The 19,800-nt window shown below is 47.1% G+C and overlaps 1 protein-coding gene and 1 long non-coding RNA gene across 3 annotated transcripts in view; one reads left to right on the top strand and one right to left on the bottom strand.

Moving 5' to 3' along the window:
• Positions 1 to 19,800, bottom strand: part of TMEM132D (transmembrane protein 132D) — an 832,732-nt gene that overhangs the window by 7,717 nt on the left and 805,215 nt on the right. The window contains exons 6-7 of the mRNA XM_032168279.2: positions 5,522 to 5,727; positions 2,793 to 3,066 (exon numbers count right to left, since the gene is read on the bottom strand). Of these exons, the coding sequence (XP_032024170.1) occupies positions 2,793 to 3,066; positions 5,522 to 5,727 (480 nt within the window). The remainder of the gene's footprint in view (positions 1 to 2,792; positions 3,067 to 5,521; positions 5,728 to 19,800) is intronic.
• The window catches only part of LOC116477688 (uncharacterized), a 35,181-nt gene that overhangs the window by 4,016 nt on the left and 11,365 nt on the right, over positions 1 to 19,800 (top strand). The window contains exon 1 of one of the 2 annotated variants that reach the window (XR_009209160.1): positions 17,189 to 18,525. The exons of the other annotated variant lie outside the window; for it this stretch is intronic. This is a non-coding gene — a long non-coding RNA (uncharacterized LOC116477688). Of the gene's footprint in view, positions 1 to 17,188; positions 18,526 to 19,800 lie in introns of those variants that run through there. 2 annotated transcript variants of the gene reach the window in all.

Genomic DNA, 19,800 nt, shown 5'->3' with positions numbered 1-19,800 from the left:
TGGGCAGGTAGGGCTTGGCCCTCTTCCCACACCCCACAAATCAGCTCCGTTTCCCACCATGCTCCATCCTGGACAGGAGGAACTGACGTTTTCATTCGACTATTAACTTTATGATTCTTCTACAGCACAGTGTGTATTTTGTTTAAAATTATTTGACTTGAAGTATTTGTTTTTTTTTTTTTCAAAAGCCTTCCTATCACCAGTGAATAACGGGTTGGGTGTACTGGTTACATATTGATAGCTTTCGCTCTTGCACATAAAAACCAATGTGCAACTAGAAGGTGGATCCTGCTGGTCCATCTCAATCACGCGTGTCACTGGAGGCCACACTGCACACTTTGGGAAACGCAGCGTGTGATGCCTGATGATGAGGAATATCGTTGGGCATATTCTGATAAACGTAGGTTCTGAATGTCTACGCCTGATGCCAACAACCCAAAGCCTCATTTCTCCTCTGGACACCTGGAATGACCTGGAAAATGAGGCTTATGTGCAATTTAGACGCTGAACAGGAAATCCTGCTTTTGAGGAACGTCTGTGGAATCACTTCTTCCTCCTCTCACCCTTCGCCCAAATCATAAACGGCTGTCTTAGACTCCTCACGGCCCCGTACAACTCAACCTTCTAGAAGAGATGGGCTTCATCCTCCATTCTCCTGCTTTCTTTTCAAGTTTCTGGTGATATTTATGATGTCTGTCAAGACAGCAGTTTCCCAGGACCCTTTAAGACCAGGAATCAAAGCTGCATACTTCTACCCGAATGCCACCTTCACATTCCCGTCTGACTGGGACAATTTAAATGGTGGTGAGCATGAGAGATGTGTCCCCAGAAGAAAGTGGACAAGTGAATTTATGACTCAGGAGGACGCAGTGAGAAAAAAGAAAACCAAGGCTCACAGGAGTAGCGGCCTCACCAAAATAATGTTCATGTTTAATGTGTGGGAAGCCAGCCCACTTCCTCTTCCCTGACACCTGGTTTTAGAACGGTACGGCTTTTCCCCTTTGCGCTTAAATTGTCACTTAAGGGAAGACGTTAATACCAAATTCTCATCTCACTGTGAGTTTCTGGGCATCAGTATCGGTTTAGCCTATAGATTTATGGTAGGGATTCAGGTCTTTCAACTTCTTAGTCAATTGTGGAGGTTGCAAGCTCTCATCTATGAGGCAGATATGTTTTATCTGACATAAATCATATCTTAAGGTAGAATTAATGACCATCATTTAGAGAGCCAGAAGATTTCATATAAAAACATAAGACTTCCAGCTTTTCTGGAAAATTGTAACATGGCTGCAGTGGACCTGCGTTTCTTCTTGGCAGCCTTTGGCTCTGAGTAAGAGCTTGTCCCTTCTCCACAGGCACCACCACTCCCTGTTATCTCTCTAACACTCAGAGGAAAATCGGCTGCTGTCTTTCAGCACACACCCAGCCTACTCTCCTCACTGATGGTAGCTTCTCAGCCTTTAGAGATCATTAGAGCACGTGACTCCTGGTCTACGGCCCAAACCCATTTATTTTCCTCCTTGGATAAAATGAAGTTTTAGATATACCAGCCAATTTTCTAGAATGGACATGTTTTAAATCTTCCATGATCAAATCTAGTCTCAGTTATAATGATTCCTCTTGCACAGCTGTTTTAGAAACCTCACAGATTGCCTGATAAGACAATCGCGTTGCCTGCAGATGGGGCAGCTGCTGAGTAATATACGCTTCCTTTGGCTACGATGTACACTATTTGGGTGATGGCTACACTAACAAGGCAGACACGCAATATGTCCAGGTAACAAAGCTGCACTTGCACCCCTTACATGTATACAGAAAGAAAACAAGCTCTTGCTTTGTTCTCAGCTGGGAGGTAAATGACCAAACCTTTGCAAGCCTCCCAGAACACTGTTTTGTTAAAGTGTTTGTTTCAAAACCCAGTGTTGCCGCTGGTCCTCTCCATCACCCGCTCCCCAGCAGAAGGGGCCCAGAAGACATATGGAGGCACAGTAACTTCATTTCTTCCTTTAGCACATTTCTGAGTTGTTCAGGTTCTCATCAGGCCCGCGGTTGTGACTCGGTAGAGGTGGCCACTATATCCTGAAGCCATGGGAAGGTTTAGGTGACCATGCTCAGTGGCAGAAAGTGGCTCAGCAGGAAGTTGCTGGCCGTGCCTGTGATTCAGATCACGTAAGCTCACCTCAAAAGCTTGTTTACCGAGATGGTAAAGCCTACCATGGCTTGGGCAAAATAATGTGTTTCAAGCATGAGCCACCATGGGAGCCAGCCCAGAGTTTCTCACCTATAAGTAATATGTGAGGAATTTTGAGATTCTCATCACATCATTACCTGACTCGTATTGTGGTTTTGTTTGAGACAGGGTCTAGCTCCATCATCCAGGTTGGAGTGTAGTGGCACGATCTCAGATCACTGCAACCTCTGCTTCCCAGGCCCAAGCGATCCTCACACCTCAGCCTCCCGAGTAGCTGGGACCACAGGCATGCACCACCACACTCGGGTAATTTCTTGTATTTTTGGTAGAGATGGGGTTTTGCCACGTTACCCAGGCTAATCTCAAACTACTGAGCTCAGGTGATCTGCCCGCCTCGGCCTCCCAAAGTGCTGGGATTACAAGCGTGAACCACCACAACCAGCCAACATCGCTTGTATTGCTTACTCCACAATTTCTTTGAATTGACCCATCCTAAAAATAGATACCATTCCCAGCACTGACAAACAGCTGATTTCTCCTCTAGGTGGAGGAGAGGTGGGAAGACAGATCTTGATTTGGGGATTTTTTTTTTTTTTTTTACCTGAATGGTGGTCATCCCAAGCTCCTGCCCCATCAGGATCTGTCCGCCTTGCAGCGTGGCGATCCTGGGCTCCTCCACCTGCATGAAGTCATTTATCAGCTCTGTGATGTCCACTTGCCAGTCTGAGCCCAGCAGGTGGGCCAGGTGTCCCCCAGGGCTGGCCGCCTCAGCCACAAACTGCGTCAGGACCCGCACCATGGCGTGCTGGTACTGCAGGGTGCAGCCGCGGCCCCTCCGCTCATCATCCTCCTCTTCTTCACTGTCCCCGGCAGGCCTGTGAAAGAGGCAGTGCAGTTTGCAGTTACTTGTTGGTCCTCTGTAAGGGGCTGTGTGTGGAGCCTGGTGGGGGCTGCAGAGGTACGTAGGCCATGAGACTTCAAGGAGTTTACAGCCAGACATGCAGAGGTGAACTTCAGATACTAACCACTGCTGTGGCATGAGCACTGACGCATCAGCATGGCCAGTGCAGCCAGCAGAGTTTACAGTGTTCACAGTGGCCCCTCACCTCCTGGTGAGGGGTTTACTACTTTGTGTAAACCTCTCCCCTTGAGTGTGGGCTGGACCTAGTTTCTTTCGTCCAATGAAAAAGTTATGGCAAAAGTGATCGGATGGTCACTTTCATGGCTAGACTTGAAAAGCCTGTGACTTCTGTCTTGCTTGTGTTTTCTATCCTTGGTTCTTTGCACTTGCTCACTCTGATGAAGCGGGCTGCATGCTGTGAGCCAAGCTGTAGAGATTTCCACCCAGCTAGAAGCTGAGCGTGACCTCTGGCCAGCACTAGCGAGGAACTGAGACTAGCCAGCACCCGCACGAGTGAGCCTGCATGTAGATCCTTCCCCACGTGAGCCTTGAGACGGGACCCCAGGCCCACTGGCACCTGGGCTGCAGCCTGTAAGAGACCCTGCTCAGAAGACCCAGCTCAGCCATGCCTGGATTCCAGATCCACAGAAACTGTTTGATAAGACATGTTGTTCTTTCTCTTTTTGTGACAGGGTCTTGCTCTGTCACCCAGGCTGGAGTGCAGTGGTGCGATTTCAGCTCACCGCAGCCTCGAACTGCTGGACTCACGCAATCCTTCCACTCCAGCCTCCTGAATAGCTTGGACTACTGTGCAAGCCACCATGCCTGGCCAATTTTTAAAATTTTATGTAGAGATGTGGTCTTGCTGTGTTGCCCAGGCTGGTCTCAAACTCCTGGGCTTAAGCCATCTGCCTGCCTCGGCCTCCCAAAGTGCTGGGACTACAGGCATGAGCCACCATGCCTGGCTGGCATGTTGTTCTTTTAAGCCACATTAACTTTGGAGATAAGTTTTAAACCACTAAGGTTTGGGATAAGCCACTACGTTAGACAGAATGGATAGCTAACATGACAAGGCTAGGGATGAACGGTGTGGCTCTGTAACCCAGCACACAAAGCAGGTGAATATGTAACCCAAGGTGAGGCCAAACACGATAAGAAAGGCAGAGAGGGCCAGGATGCTTGGAAGGAGACAGATGTCAGCTGCTCCCTCAACATCTGGTCCCTTCTGTGCAGTTGGCCCTTTGATGGCACCTTCTCGGTCTCCATCAGAACAGCAGCTGTTCCCTCTCACACTCACTCCACTGCCATGTCTGAACCAGGCAGCTGTGACAGCATGTGGGATGCGCTGCAGTGAGACTCAGCCAGGTCTTTGGCGAATCTTCCCCTACAGTTTCTTCCCTCTGCAGCACCAACGGTCATTCTCTAATCCACGCCCTCAACTCAATACCAGAAACCCCAGAGACTGAGAAAGAATCATTGCTGAAGCCAGCTGCCAACTGTCCCTGAGACCCACAGCCTTCGTCCTTGAAGCATCCCCTCTCCCGGGGGTCATGGGACCAAAGGAATGAGCTTGCAAGGGAGGGAATATAAGTTATCCCTCAGATAAGCACCAATTCTCCGCCCCTGCTGAGTACACAGACTCCAGGGATACTTCCTTGTCTCATAGTGCAGATACTTTTAGCAATCAACATGTCCCTAATACATGAATTCTTACACACAGTTTCTCTGAGGTGACAAAGTCTGTGAAGAGCCTGAGCTCCTACCACCCCCTTTCCATGGTACTCATGTGGTTGCCCGATGGTGGATGGTGGAGACTCCTGGGGCACTACCAAGCACCATCGGGGTAATGTATCACTCAGTGGATAAGCCTCAGACCTCATTTCACCAAGGCAGAGAGCTCAGAGCTTCTGGCCTGGAGCGCAGAGAGGCAGCTCAGGTCAGGTTGACCCTGTCAGTTGTCCTTCCAGGGAACATCTGCTGCCTCCTTCTTTCCAGCATCAATTTTCCCTTCTCCTAGAATTTGTTCATTCGTTCCGCTTTGGTGCACCTCTTCCTCTAGCTCCTCTGGCTCTAGTTGGGGAGTCCAGCCAGCCACTCAGTGTGTTTGAGGGCCTTGGCTACAGTAACTAGATAAGGGAGGCCACAAAAATCCCAGTGAGGATAAGACTTAAATCCAGGACTTTGCTGGAACTAGTGGGAAGGAGAGGAGGCACTTTCTGCTGGAGTTGCAGAGAAGAGAGGATGAAAGCCTGGAACCTCCTGAAAAACGCTGATAGAGAATGAAGCCAACAGGGCAAATCGAAGCTGAGCGGTGGAGGGAGGCTTGGTCCTTAGGGTACCACGTGCATCCTCAGACCCAGTCATGCCCGAATTTACCACCCCGTACACTTCCTTTTTAGCCTGCCATAGAGTTTCAGGGACACACCCACCTCCTGCTGGAGACGATGGGCACTCTCCAGCCCTTGATCTGATTGAGCTCGGTGTCGGAGACCTCGATCTGCAGCGGAAGCCGGGGCACCCACACCGTCATCTCCAGGGGGCTGCTCAGGTGCTGGTAGGTGAAGTTCACCACCACGTTGACCTTGCCTTTCATTTCTTTCCCATTGACAAACACGTAGTCACATCTGTCAGAAACCTGTGAAGAGGTGAGAGAGAAAAGGGGAGGGAAAGATGAGCTTTCATCCCATTGCATGGCCCAAGGAGGAGGAAAGGGAAGCACCCTGGCTGGTGGAAGTGCTTCCCTTTCCTCCCCTTACTGCGGGGAGGAGGTCCTGGGATGGAGCAGATATTGGCTGTTGCTTTTGAGTACAGCAGATGCTGTTATGAAAGGTGCTCTCTGAGTACCCAGGCTTCCTGGGGTCCCTGTGGCTAGGCTGGTGGACTCCTCCCCAGGGGCTGCGTGTGTTGCCGACAGCTCCTGCCACATCTTCCATAGAAGACTGCCCTTAGGTGAGTGGAGCTGTGTCCCTCAGAGTTACCTGGGAGTTATGTCCTGCTTACCCCGCTTCTCTGCCCAGTGACTACCTGGTGGGGTGAGAAGCCCAGGCTGTTTGCCTCAAGGAGGGACCCATGCACAGCACAGCTCATTCTTAAGAGCTCCTCAGGGAGCTGGCTGTGCTGTACCCGAACCTGACCTTGCTTAGCCCCTCCTCTTCCCCTCCTACTCTCTTCACTCCCATACGGGTGTATCCTGAGAACGTCCTCAACAGAGCATGCGCAGACCACTTTCCCCTGCAGGCACGGGGTGGATTCTGAGGCCCGTCCTGCAGAGTTCCCTAGAGGGGCTCAATGGGACTTCAAAGAAGTTGCCTACCATGTGAGCTAGCTCAATGATGCACCTCCTGCTTGTTTTCCAAAATGTGTCCTGTCTTGCTGCTCACTCCCTCATTCTGCATCCGGAGATCATTCCCCAAATAAAACACCTGTTCTCAAGTGCACGTCACAGGCTCCGCTTTTCAGGGAGTCCAAACATGTGGATTCGTTTCATCCTCAGAACAACCACAATGCTAGGCACCACTGCCATTCCCACATTCCAGATGAGGGAGCCAGGAGTGGGGGAGCCTGCATATGTTCCTCTACCAGGAAGGGCAGAGCCAGGATTTAGCCCTGGGAATCTGGCTCCAGAGCTCCAGAGCTCAGGCTGTCAACTTCTACCTGGTGCAAGAGGGCTCCTCCATGCCAGCGCTGATGGGAAGAACCAAGTTCAATGTAAGGACTTTGTTCTCTTGTCTTGTCTCCTAGCTTTCCTGGGGGAAGGCAATGAGTCCTTTAGTTTTCATCCTAAACAACAATTGAGACATGTCTTTGGGGGAGTGTGGGAGCCTAAATAATAGCTCGCAAAGATATCCACATCCTCATCCTTGGTATCTGTAAACGTTACCTTACTTGTCAAAAGGGACTTTGTGGATGTGAACAAATTAAGGATCTTTTCCCCTCCCAGTTTTACTGGCAAATAAATAAGTAAGCACTTGGCAGATAAAACTGTATTAATCTAGGGTGTATATCTACAACGTGATGTTTTGATCTACATGTATACTGTGAAATAATTACAAATCAAGTTAGCTCACATATCCATCAGTCACCTCACATAGTCACGTGTGTGTGTGTGTGTGTGGTGAGGACATTTCTTAAAATTTGCATATATTTAGGGGGTCCACGTGGAGTTCTGTCACATGGATATAGTGCACAGTGGTGAAGCCCGGGCTTTTAGTGTAAACATCACCCGAATAATGTACATTGTACCTATTAAGTAATTTCTCATCCCTCAACCTCCTCCTAACCTCCAACCCTTCTGAACATCCAGTGTCTATTATTCCACACTCTTTGTCCATGTGTCCACTGTATTTAGCTCCCATTTATCAGTAAGAACAAGTGGTGTTGGACTTTCTGGCTTTGAGTTGATTCACTTAAGACAATGACCTCTAGTTCCACTCATGTTGCTGCAGAAGAGGTGATTTCATTCTCCCTTATGGCTGAAAAATATTTCATTGTATATTTATATATTGTACATTTAGTGTATTATATATACATACTATATACAACATATATAATACACATGTGTATTATATATACAATGTATATTGTATATATATAGCATTATATACATTGTTTATAAATGTGAATCATATATGTATATTCTATATAAATGTTATGAAAAGGTAACGTGTGTATAACATATGAGTGCAGGTGTTTTTTCAATGTAATGATTTTCTTTCCTTTCGGTAGATACCTGGTAGTGAGATTGCTGGATAGAATTTTAGTTCTTTGAGAAATCTCCATACTGTTTGCCATAATTAATTTTACATACTATGTTATATTCCCATCAATAGTGTATAAGTGTGAGAACATTGAAGACCCACTGTCTTTCTTTGCAAATCCTAAATCTACCATACGGTATTATTAAGTAGAGTAGCCGTGCTATACATTAGGGCCCCATCATGTATTCAGCAGCATAAATGAAACTTTCTATCTTTGACCATCCTCTCTCCATGTCCCCCACTTCCCAGCTCCTGGAAAGCCCCATTCGACTCTGTTTCTATGAGTTGGACTTTTCCCCACATACAAGCAATGGCATGCAGGACCTGCCCTTCCGCGTCTGGTCTAGTGCACTTAGCATCGAGTCCTCCAGGTTCATCCACATTGTTACAAATGCTAAGATTTTCTTCTTTGTTAAGGCTGAATAGTATCCACCATGTATATACAGCACATTCTCTTTATCCATTCATCCACTGAGAGACACTTAGGTTGTTTCCATATCTTGGCGGTTATCAGTCATTAAATTAAGCGTCTTGAGATAGGGAGAGCATCCTTATCGCAGCTGCAGAAAACAAATTCCAGGAGGGAGAGAATGACACACCTCAGAGCCCCGGAGTGTCCTCCCTGACCGGAGTGTCCTCCATGACCGGGGTGTCTTCTCTGACCGGGGTGTCTTCTCTGACCAGAGTGTCCTCCCTGACCAGGGTGTCCTCCATGACCGGAGTGTCCTCCATGACCGGAGTGTCCTCCATGACCGGAGTGTCCCCCCTGACCGGAGTGTCCTCCGTGACCAGAGTGTCCTCCGTGACCGGAGTGTCCTCCCTGACCAGAGTGTCCCCCCTGACCAGAGTGTCCTCCGTGACCAGAGTGTCCTCCCTGACCGGTGTGTCCTCCATGACCGGAGTGTCCTCCATGACCGGGACTTCCTCTCTGACCGGGGTGTCCCCCCTGACTGAGGTGTCCTCCCTGACCACGGCGTCCTCCCTGACGGGGGCCTTGCTGGTTAAGCTTAGAGGGGGACGTAAGGGGCTAGGACCCCTGCTTGTTGAGCCCCTAACACATGTCAGGGTTGGAGGCTGAACACGCCTCCTGCTCATCTCACCTAGTGCTCACAGCCACCCTAGCAGGCACTGTTATTGTCCTCATTTCACAGGTGAGGAACCAAAGCCCGGAGATACCACATAACTTTTCACCAGGACACAGGGGGCAGAGAAGGGGCGTAGACCAGATTCAGCCCAAGTGGGCGCCTGTGGCCTCCTGCTCCAGGACAGCTGTCTCTCCTGCCTGAGGGCTCTCTTGCAGTCTGCCTTTTTAGAGGATAAAAACCTCCTTTTAGCACTTAAAGGGGTGTGAGGAAAAGCACGGCAGAAATTACTTGGCTGTTCAAACACTGTAAAGGGCATTTCCTATGCAGGCCTCTTTCACCTTCATGATGAGGCAGTCAGTCTATGAGCTGCAGTCTCCAGGGTGATCCATGGTGCTGAGGAGAAATGTGGGCCCAGGTCCGGTTATGAGTGGGAGGTGCTTGTGTCTTCAGTATCTGCCACCAACAAAAATCCTTCAATCTGCTTGAAAAGCTGAACGGCACACGCTCTGGTGGCTTTACTCTCATCTGCGGCCTGGCCACAGTTCTTGCATCAGGGGCCAGGGTGTCTTTAATAGGAGGCTTGTTCTCTCTCAAGTCTTCCGTTTCTAACTCAGGCTGAATCCTCATAGGTGAGCTGACTTCGCAAAAGAAAGAAAGGGGCTGGGCGCAGGCTCACACCTGTAATCCCAGCACGTGGGGAGGCCGCGGAGGAGGAACACCTGAGGAGTTCGAGACCAGCCTGGCCAACATGGCAAATCCCCATCTCTACTAAAAATGTAACAACAATTAGCCAGGCATGGTGGCGTGCACCTGTAGTCCCAGCTACTCAGAAGGCTGAGGCAGGAGAATTGCTTGAACCCGGGAGGTGGAAGTTGCAGTGAGCCAAGATTGTGCCACTGCACTCCAGCCTGGGTGACAGAGTGAGACCCTGTCTGAAAAAAAAAAAAAAAGAAAAAGAAAAAAGAAAAGAAAACGGGTTGCAGAATAGAGAAAATTGAGCCAACATTCAAAACTTTGACGATTTCACCTCAGAAATTTAGATTTCTAGCATCACTTGATAATTTAGACACTGGCGAAATGGGGCCTCCAATCTGACTTGGCCCTGTTGGGGCAGAGTGGCACCGAGGTTTCCAGTCCTGCCCACCCCACAGTGTCTTTTTGACCCCAGCGTTGACCAGCTTTATTTATGGTCTATCTCACCACTCTTCTAATAGAGAAATGTTTCTCTCGAGTCATGTCTCCACCCAAAAGTGGAGAAAACAGAAAGGGAGGGAGCTATGTGTTTCCAAGACAATTCGGAAAGAGTACATTGCTTTATGAAAGGGAAGAAAATTCCTGTGCGTCTCCTAGGCAAATATAGAATGTCACTGTCTAATGAACACAACCGAAGATGCCATTATGATATTCCATCAGGCTGGTCTCTGAAGACCTTACTTATGCTCACCTGGGCTCTGGGAATCCTACCTCAGTTCACCCGGGCTCTGGGGACCTTACTTCAGTTCACTTGGGCTCTGGGGACCCTTCCTAAACTCACATGGTCTCTGAGGACCTTATATAAGCTCACGTGGGCTCTGAGGACCTTACCTATCCTCACCTGGGCTCTGGGGACCTTACCTATCCTCACCTGGGCTCTGGGGACCTTACCTAAGCTCACATAGGCTCTGGGGACCCAGGTTCCTGAGCCTAGGTGAGCTTAGGAAGACACAAGCCTGGTCCCCCATGAGTGGACCTGGCCCCAACTCCATCCTGGTCTGGAGAGTTAATCTGAGATGTGTTCCTGCAACAGCTGGATGGAGCAGAACTTCTTCCAGCATTCTGATATCCATCCTTCCCTTCATAGTTCTGTTCATTGCATTAGATTGTTAGACATTCCAAACTCCCCCTCTGGGAGATGAACTGGAGAAATGTAATGGTCTAGGTGAGCCGGCAAGACCTGTTCATTACTTCTCATTAAAATATGACCAACTGTACATGTCAAATAATTTATTAACCACCAGGTTACAATGCTGATGGTTTGAAGGGATCATCTATTAAAACTCTTGAACCCCTTTCATAATCCATTTCCAGCCAGTCGCACTGTTCCGTTATAGGGATATAGTTAATATTTCTGACTCTGGTGTGCATAATCCGGCACTTATGTGAATTTAATGCCATTTCCTTCTTTTCTGTTTAAATGCTGTATGAATTTAAATCTTATTTAAATATCACCAACATTCTTGGTTAAATTTATGTTCTAATATTTCTCTCTTTCCTTTTTTTTTTTTTTGTTCAAGAGCTACAGCTACAGTTGTTGAAATTCTGTCTTTTGTTCCCCCTCAAACTTTGCAGAAGTAGACATCCTACAGGAATGCTTGCATCCAGTTCTCAAGTTAGGTAGCACCTTTTTGTGCTTAGTCTGTGTCTTGGATTAAAAATGTGGATCACCTGAGGTCAGGAGTTCGCGACTAGCCCGGCCAACATGGTGAAACCCCGTCTCTACTAAAAATACAAAAAAATTAGCCAGGCGTGGTGGCGGCGCCTGTAATCCTAGCTACTTGGGAGACTGAGGCAGGAGAATCTCTTGAACTCAGGAGGCGGAGGTTGCAGTGAGCTGCGACTCGCCCCATTTTACTCCAGCCTGGGCAACAAGAGCGAAACTGTGTCTCAAAAACAAAAAGATAACATTAATAATAGTGGTAACAATAATAGTAGTGGCTAATATTGTTTGCTACATGCAAGGTACTGTACTGAATGTCGATAACTTATTCCACTTAATCCTCACAACATATCTATTAGATTGGTACCCTTACCCCCATTTTCCAGGTAAGAACATTGAAGCTCACTGTCCTATAGCCATGAGGGGCTTGCCACACTGGGCTAATCAGAGGAGAACTTTAGCTCATTATACTAGGCTTATTTATTGGAAAACAACTTTCCCTAACTCAGGTGTATCTGTTAATGAACAGCACATGCTTTTCTGCCAAGAGATAAGCAAGTCTCAAACGGACGCCCTGGAGGACATGCCGGACACAGTTTCAAATGCATTTACTGGACTGGAGGAGGACGTGCAGGGACATGCTGCAGATGGGCTTCGGGTCAGCAGGGTTGCTCCATGTACAGAGGGAAAAAGAGGCAACTTGAGCCTATTGTGGGCTGAATTTGGTTCCCTCCCTAAATTCTGTTTGCAGATGACATGATTGTATATCTAGAAAACCCCATCATCTCAGCCCAAAATGTCCTCAAGCTGATAAGCAACTTCAGCAAAGTCTCAGGATACAAAATCAATGTGCAAAAATCCCAAGCATTCCTATACACCAATAACAGACAAACAGAGAGCCAAATCATGAGTGAACTCCCATTCACAATTGATTCAAAGAGAATAAAATACCTAGGAATCCAACTTACAAGGGATGTGAAGGACCTCTTCAAGGAGAACTACAAACCACTGCTCAGTGAAATAAAAGAGGACACAAACAAATGGAAGAACATTCCATGCTCATGGGTAGGAAGAATCAATATCGTTAAAATGGCCATACTGCCCAAGGTCATTTATAGATTCAATGCCATCCCCATCAAGCTACCAATGACTTTCTTCACAGAACTGGAAAAACTACTTTAAAGTTCATGTGGGACCAAAAAAGAGCCCGCATCGCCAAGTCAATCCTAAGCCAAAAGAACGAAGCTGGAGGCATCAGGCTACCTGACTTCAAACTATACTACAAGCCTACAGTAACCAAAACAGCATGGTACTGGTACCACAACAGAGACATAGATCAATGGAACAGAACAGAGCCCTCAGAAATAATGCCACATATCTACAACTATCTGATCTTTGACAAACCTGACAAAAACAAGCAATGGGGAAAGGATTCCCTATTTAATAAATGGTGCTGGGAAAACTGGCTAGCCACATGTAGAAAGCTGAAACTGGATCCCTTCCTTACACCTTATACAAAAATTAATTCAAAATGGATTAAAGACTTACATGTTAGACCTAAAACCATAAAAACCCTAGAAGAAAACCTAGGCAACACCATTCAGGACATAGGCATGGGCAAGGACTTCATGTCTAAAACACCAAAAGCAATGGCAACAAAAGCCAAAATTGACAAATGGGATCTAATTAAACTCAAGAGCTTCTGCACAGCAAAAGAAATCCACCATCAGAGTGAACAGGCAACCTACAGAATGGGAGAAAATTTTTGCAACCTACTCATCTGACAAAGGGCTAATATCCAGAATCTACAATGAACTCAAACAAATTTACAAGAAAAAAACAATCCCATCAAAAAGTAGGTGAAGGATATGAACAGATGCTTCCCAAAAGAAGACATTTATGCAGCCAAAAAACACATGCAAAAATGCTCATCATCACTGGCCATCAGAGAAATGCAAATCAAAACCACAATGAGATACCATCTCACACCAGTTAGAATGGCCATCATTAAATAGTCAGGAAACAACAGGTGCTGGAGAGGATGTGGAGAAATAGGAACACTTTTACACTGTTGGTGGGACTGTAAACTAGTTCAACCATTGTGGAAGTCGGTGTGGCGATTCCTCAGGGATCTAGAACTAGAAATACCACTTGACCCAGCCATCCCATTACTGGGTATATACCCAAAAGACTATAAATCATGCTGCTATAAAGACACATGCATACGTATGTTTATAGCGGCACTATTCACAATAGCAAAGACTTGGAACCAACCTAAATGTCCAACAACGATAGACTGGATTAAGAAAATGTGGCACATATACACCATGGAATGCTATGCAGCCATAAAAAAGGATGAGTTCATGTCCTTTGTAGGGACATGGATGAAACTGGAAACCATCATTCTCAGCAAACGATTGCAAGGACAAAAAACCAAACACCGCATGTTCTCACTCATAGGTGGGAATTGAACAACGAGAACACGTGGACACAGGAAGGGGAACATCACACACTGGGGACTGTTGTGGGTTGGGGGGAGGGGGGAGGGATAGCATTAGGAGATATACCTAATGCTAAATGACGAGTTAATGGGTGCAGCACACCAACATGGCACATGTATACATATGTAACAAACCTGCATGTTGTGCACATGTACCCTAAAACTTAAAGTATAATAATAATAAAATTTTTAAAAAGTTGAATAGATAAAAATGTCTTCACATGGAAAAAAAATTCAAATGAATCTGACTGTATTTGGAGGCAGGGTCTTTATAGGGGTGCTTAAGTAAAAATGAGGTCACTGACATGGGCCCCTAACACAATATGCCTGTTTTTTCTTTTTTTGAGACAGAGTCTCACTCTGTCACCCAGGCTGGAGTGGAGTGAAGTGGTGCGATCTTGGCTCACTGCAACCTCCGCCTCCCAGGTTCAAGCGGTTCTCCTGCCTCAGCCTCCCGAGTAGCTGGAACTACAGGTGAGCATCACCACACACCGGCTAATTTTTGTATTTTTAGTAGAGATGGGGTTTTGCCATGTTGGCCAGGCTGGTCTCAAACTCCTGACCTCAGGTGATCTGCCTGCCTTGGCCTCCCAAAGTGCTGGGATTATAGGTGTGAGCCACCGTGCCCGGCCTGGTTTCCTTTTAAGAAGAAGAGATCGGGGCATCAGGGCACACAGGGCAGAGAGACACCAGGGATGCACAGGGGAACAGTCACAGGAGAACACAGTGAGAAGCAGCTGCCCACAGGCCAGGGAGAAACCAAACCTGCACACACCTAATCTCCGACTTCCAGCATCTGCAACTGTGAGAAAATGAAGCTCCGTTGCGTAAGCCACCTGCTCCTTGGGTTTTTTTTTATGCGAACCCTAGGAAACTGCAATCAACTGTGCAGGCAAATACAGTCAGCCATTCAGTCCCTAGAGCCTGCTTTCCTATTCCAGGAGGAAGTTGCCAGCCTGCATGGAGAGGAGGCTAGCTGGGAACCCAGGGGACAGCCAGCTCCTGGTGGGGGCTTCATAGATCAGAGGTGTTAAAGCTGCCGTCGAGGACAACTGTCTATCTGGCAGCCTTCCCAGGTGTGCACATGCACTGAGTGGTTTGATTCTGACAGTAACCCAGCAAGGTAAGCATTATTACAATCCCCATTGTGCAGATGAGAAACTGAGGCACGATGAGATTAGGTGACTTGCTGAAGTTCACACAGCTAGGATGCCTTGGATCTGGGATTGGAATCCAGGCCCTTCTGGGTCCAGAGTCGGCCCTCGTGTGACTCACATGCCACAGTGGGCTCGTGAGGTCTCTGGGGAGCAGAGGCTGAGACAGAAGGTCCATTAGGCCGTAATATCTGTGAAGGAGGAAGGGAAGGACCCAGGATGGCAGCGGGAGCTCTTGGATCAAGAGGAAGACCCAGCAACATTTCTGCCAACTCACCGGAGGGGTCTGGAGCAAAGCCTGGGTGTTCAGGGAGGAGCCCCACTTTGGTGAAAGTGGCCAGACCCTTGAACCACCATCTTTGTCAATAGCTAGGGCTACCTGAAAAAGAGCAGGACTCAGCTCAAAACACAGGGACCCCAAGGAGCTAAGCGCTGGGGGCTGTCTGCTACCAGCACTCCTTGAGGCTGAGCGACAGCGCTTTCTGGAAGAAAGTCTGAGTCTCTTTCCCTGTCAGCCACAGTGAGCCTCTTAGTTATGACATGGAACAGGGATATTCTGGTGTTTTTGGAATCATCTATACCAGAAGATTCCATATATAGTCTATATTCTATAGCCTATTTTCTTCTAAAATCAGAAATTCAAATTCCCAGGAAGCTCTGTTATTTTTAAATGAAAACAGAACATTTTTACACAACCTCACATTTCCACTTTCAGTCCTTTCCTGGGTCAGAGGAAATAATGCATTCAGTGAACGTTCTCTTTTCTTTGTCCTCAAAACCGTCCACCATGTGGCCCGGGTCATAAGACCTCAGTTGTCTTCTCACAGTCACTGATGAGCAGTCTGATAGGAAATCATTTTAATAACAAGCCACCCAAGCCGCTCTTGCCACATGCCAGGCGCTGGTCCTGGCCAGGGTTTCTCTGCCCCTGCCCTGTCCACATTTGGGGCTGGAGAGTTCTTTGCTGTAGGAGGCTATCCAGGGCAGTGTAGGCTGCTGAGCAGCACCCCTGGCCTCCACCTCCGGATGCCAGTAGCATCCCTCTCTCCAGCAGTGACGACCAACAGTGTCTCCAGACATTGCTAAAGAACCCCTGGGCAGCAAGAGCACCCCCGGCTGAGAACCAGTATTCTCAGCCCTGTTTGTAAATGTATTCGTGTAAGCCCCATGACACAGCTTTTATGACTCTGTTAGACAGATGAGGGGACTGTCTAAATGAATGCACATTCTTCTGTATGTTTCTTTTTCTTTCTTAAACAAACAAACATGTTTATGAACATCTACATCGCCTATATCCATAGAAGAAACTTAGGAATGAGTAACTCAAAGAGATGACTAAAATCTGAGTGTATGTAGCATCTTCCACAAAGAACAATAATTTTATAGAGAAATAACAGGAGAAAGGAATGGCCTTAGGCCTCCAATGGTTGAGAAACTACAGAAAGGTAAATATATGGGGGAAACTAATGGAGAAAGGTTTGTCTGCAGATTTTTTCTGTGTCAACTCCGGGCTAATCATAGTCTAGAGTTATCTCCAGTAAAGGAGAGTTTATATCATCCATTTAGATAGAAAAGGAGAGGGTAGACAGAACTTTTCCTGCCTTTGTTTCTTATTAATCACGTTTAACTCAACATAATTCTTACGTCAAAAACACATATTTTTGGGTAACATTCTGGTTCCCTTCAAGTTGAAAGCTTGTATTCACAAACAAAAACTGCACATGCAGAAGTGTTTAATTTTAATAAAGTCCAGGTAATCAATTCTTTCTTTCATGGATCACACCTTCGGTGTTGTATCTGGAAAGTCATCACCAAACACGATGATATCTAGAATTTCTCCTACGTTATCTTCCAGGAATTTTATCGTTTTGTATTTTTACATTTAGTTCTGTGGCCCACTTCAAGTTAGTTTTTGTGAGGATGCAACCCAGAAGAATAAAATCAGAGGACTGACATGACTCAAGTTCAAGACTGCCTGGAAAACCGGAATAGCCAAGACAATGTGGTATTGCTGAAGGAATAGGTAAATTGAGGAATAGGACAGAAAAGACAGCCCAGAAACAGACCTGCATAAATGTGGCCAACTGATCGTTGACAAAGGAGTAAAGGCAACTCAATGAAGCCAAAGTCTTTGACAGCCTTTTCAGTAAGTGGTGCTGGAACAACTGGGCACCAAAATCCGTAAGAATGATAGTGATGATGATGATGAGATTGATCACAGAGCTTGCATTCTCATGTATTTTGCTTTTTCAAACCATGCAGTGACAAATGTCCTCGTGCCAACCTACTCGGGCACAGATGCCTTTTTTTCTAGCGTCTCTACCAAGAAATGAGTCTTACGGTAAGATAGGGCAGTATTTTAATTCCACTAACTCCACTGTTCTTCACAACAGCCCTGTGAGTTGGTGTTATCACATCTCCATTTCTTCTAGATAAAGAACCTTGAGACTCTGGGAGGTGAACATATGTGGTAGACTGCATTTTCCAAAGATGGCCACAACAGCCTCTCCTGCCTGCTCACGTCCTCTCCAAAGTGACCTTATTACGTCTCCACTGGAGAGGTGGAGCCTAATGCCCTTGTCTGGAATCTGGGCTGGCCTTAGTGAGTTGCTTGTGTTGAGGCTCAGAAACCAACATCTCAAAATATGTGCCCTTGACATGCTGAACTGAAGAAGCAGCCTCAAGGTCTCTCTGACCTTCCAACCATCACCCTCCTACCCTCTTCTCAATCCTCTGTCTCCCTTAAAGCACAGGATAAAGTTCTCTGAGGTTCTCTTTTCTGTCTAAAGTCTGGATCCCACAGGAAGAAAACAATGGCCTCTGGTGCCTTCTCTGAGTTTTTATCCATTGAATTCATATTGCAGGAAGAAAGATGGAAATCTGTCAACACAGCCGGATAGACTTTTGTCACAAAGCATTTCCTGCCGTGCAGGCCCTACAGACTTTGCCCCAGGCCACTGTCCATTCCTCAAGCCCATTGAATTTCTCTAAAAATCATTTACTAACCCTCTAAAATCATCCACATTCTCCCATCTTCCTTTCCCCTAAGAAGAAAGGTATATAACCGTCTGTACACCTTATTGCGTCAGGTTGGGGTAACAACTCTGCGATTTTCTCTCCATGCATGCTGACTAATTTTTACGCCATTTATCCTATTAACCTGCGTTTTTGAGTTGATTTTTCAGCAAAACTTCAGAGGGCAAAGAAGTTTTCCTTTGGCCCCCTGCACTCAGCCAATAGAATTTGACAGAAGTCTGAGCTTTCTGGTGCCAGGTCACAAAAAGACCTTCCACCTATGCTCCTAGAACACGAGCCCTTCAGATGCCCCCTCACAGAAGCCAGCCTCCGTGTCATGGGAAACCCAGGCCAGACTGAGGAGCCACATGTGGACCCTTCGGCCTACTAACAGCAACTGCTGTTCACACGGGCGGCCGTGTTGAACACAGCACAGTTCCACCTCCAGATGGCTCTGTGCAGTCTGCAGGAAAATGAAGGAACACAGGAATCCTCAGCAGATGCAGGTCAGAAAACCTTCTTCTATGTTCAGTCCCACCTTGGCAGAAATCTGCAACATCCTGGGAAGGACAGATGTTGCATTCCATTAAAAGTGGGAGTGGGGTCGGGCGCGGTGGCTCACGCTTGTAATCCCAGAACTTTGGGAGGCCGAGGCAGGCGGATCACGAGGTCAGGAGATTGAGACCATGGTGAAACCCTGTCTCTACTAAAAATACAAAAAATTAGCCGGGCGTGGTGGCAGGCGCCTGTAGTCCCAGCTACTCGGAGAGGCTGAGGCAGGAGAATGGCGTGAACCCGGGAGGCGGAGCTTGCAGTGAGCCGAGATTGCGCCACTGCACAAGACTCTGTCTCAAAAAAAAAAAAAAAAAAAAAGTGGGAGTGAAACCCACTTTATTTATTTTTTAATTTACAGAGTCTCGCTCTGTCACCCAGGCTAGAGTGCAGTGGCACGATCTTGGCTCACTGCAACCTCCACCTCTCCGGTTCAAGCAATTCTCCTGCCTCAGCCTCCTGAGTATCTGGAATTACAGGCACCTACCACCACCCCTGGCTAATTTTTTGTATTTTTAGTAGAGACAGGGTTTCACCGTGTTAGCCAGGCTGGTAACTCCTGATCTCAGGTGATCCACCGGCCTTGGCCTTCCCAAGTGCTGGGATTATAGGTGTGAGCCACCGTGCATGGCCAAACTCACTTTAATTAGGTCATTGAAGGTCAAGGTGACCCTAGCAAGTTGCAGAAGACTTGGAGAGCATCTGAGAGGCTGACGGGTTGGCTGCCAGGCCATGCCTCATGGTGATCTGAGGTCAGTTCAGAGAATCTCCGCTGTGGATTTTTATGTCTGACTGATGCAGTGCAGTCGGCTGAGGATGGCAGTGAATGTGCAGAACTTATCTTTCTGTCTTTCCGAGGACAAAGTTACTTTAAAAAATCATCCAGCCCAATTCTATCTTCCAGCAATGCTTGACATATAATAAGGCCTCAATAATTTTTCTCTTGAGTGAATGAAGGTATTGCCCATGTCTGACAGATGAGGCAGCTGAGGCTAAGTGACTTGGATAAGCCATCTTGCTGGTTCTGTCGAGGTCTCCTGATGTAAAAAGTCTCATTAGTTAAGAAAACTATCATCTAAGACTCCCTTGGCCAGTAACTTTCTTTTATGCAAAGCGAAAAGGTCAATTTAAAACTAAACCTAAATGAAATGGAATTTAAATGCTCAGGGTCAAATCCTAGGGGGAGGCACTGAGGAAAGGACAGCTGTCTGGGGGTCTGTGGCAGGGAT

This window comes from Hylobates moloch, unplaced genomic scaffold (assembly GCF_009828535.3).
Source record: "Hylobates moloch isolate HMO894 unplaced genomic scaffold, HMol_V3 SCAFFOLD_12, whole genome shotgun sequence".
NCBI classification, from domain to species: Eukaryota; Metazoa; Chordata; class Mammalia; order Primates; family Hylobatidae; genus Hylobates; species Hylobates moloch.
The sequence above is the reverse complement of the archived record's forward strand: the minus strand, read 5'-3'. Positions and strand labels throughout refer to the sequence as shown.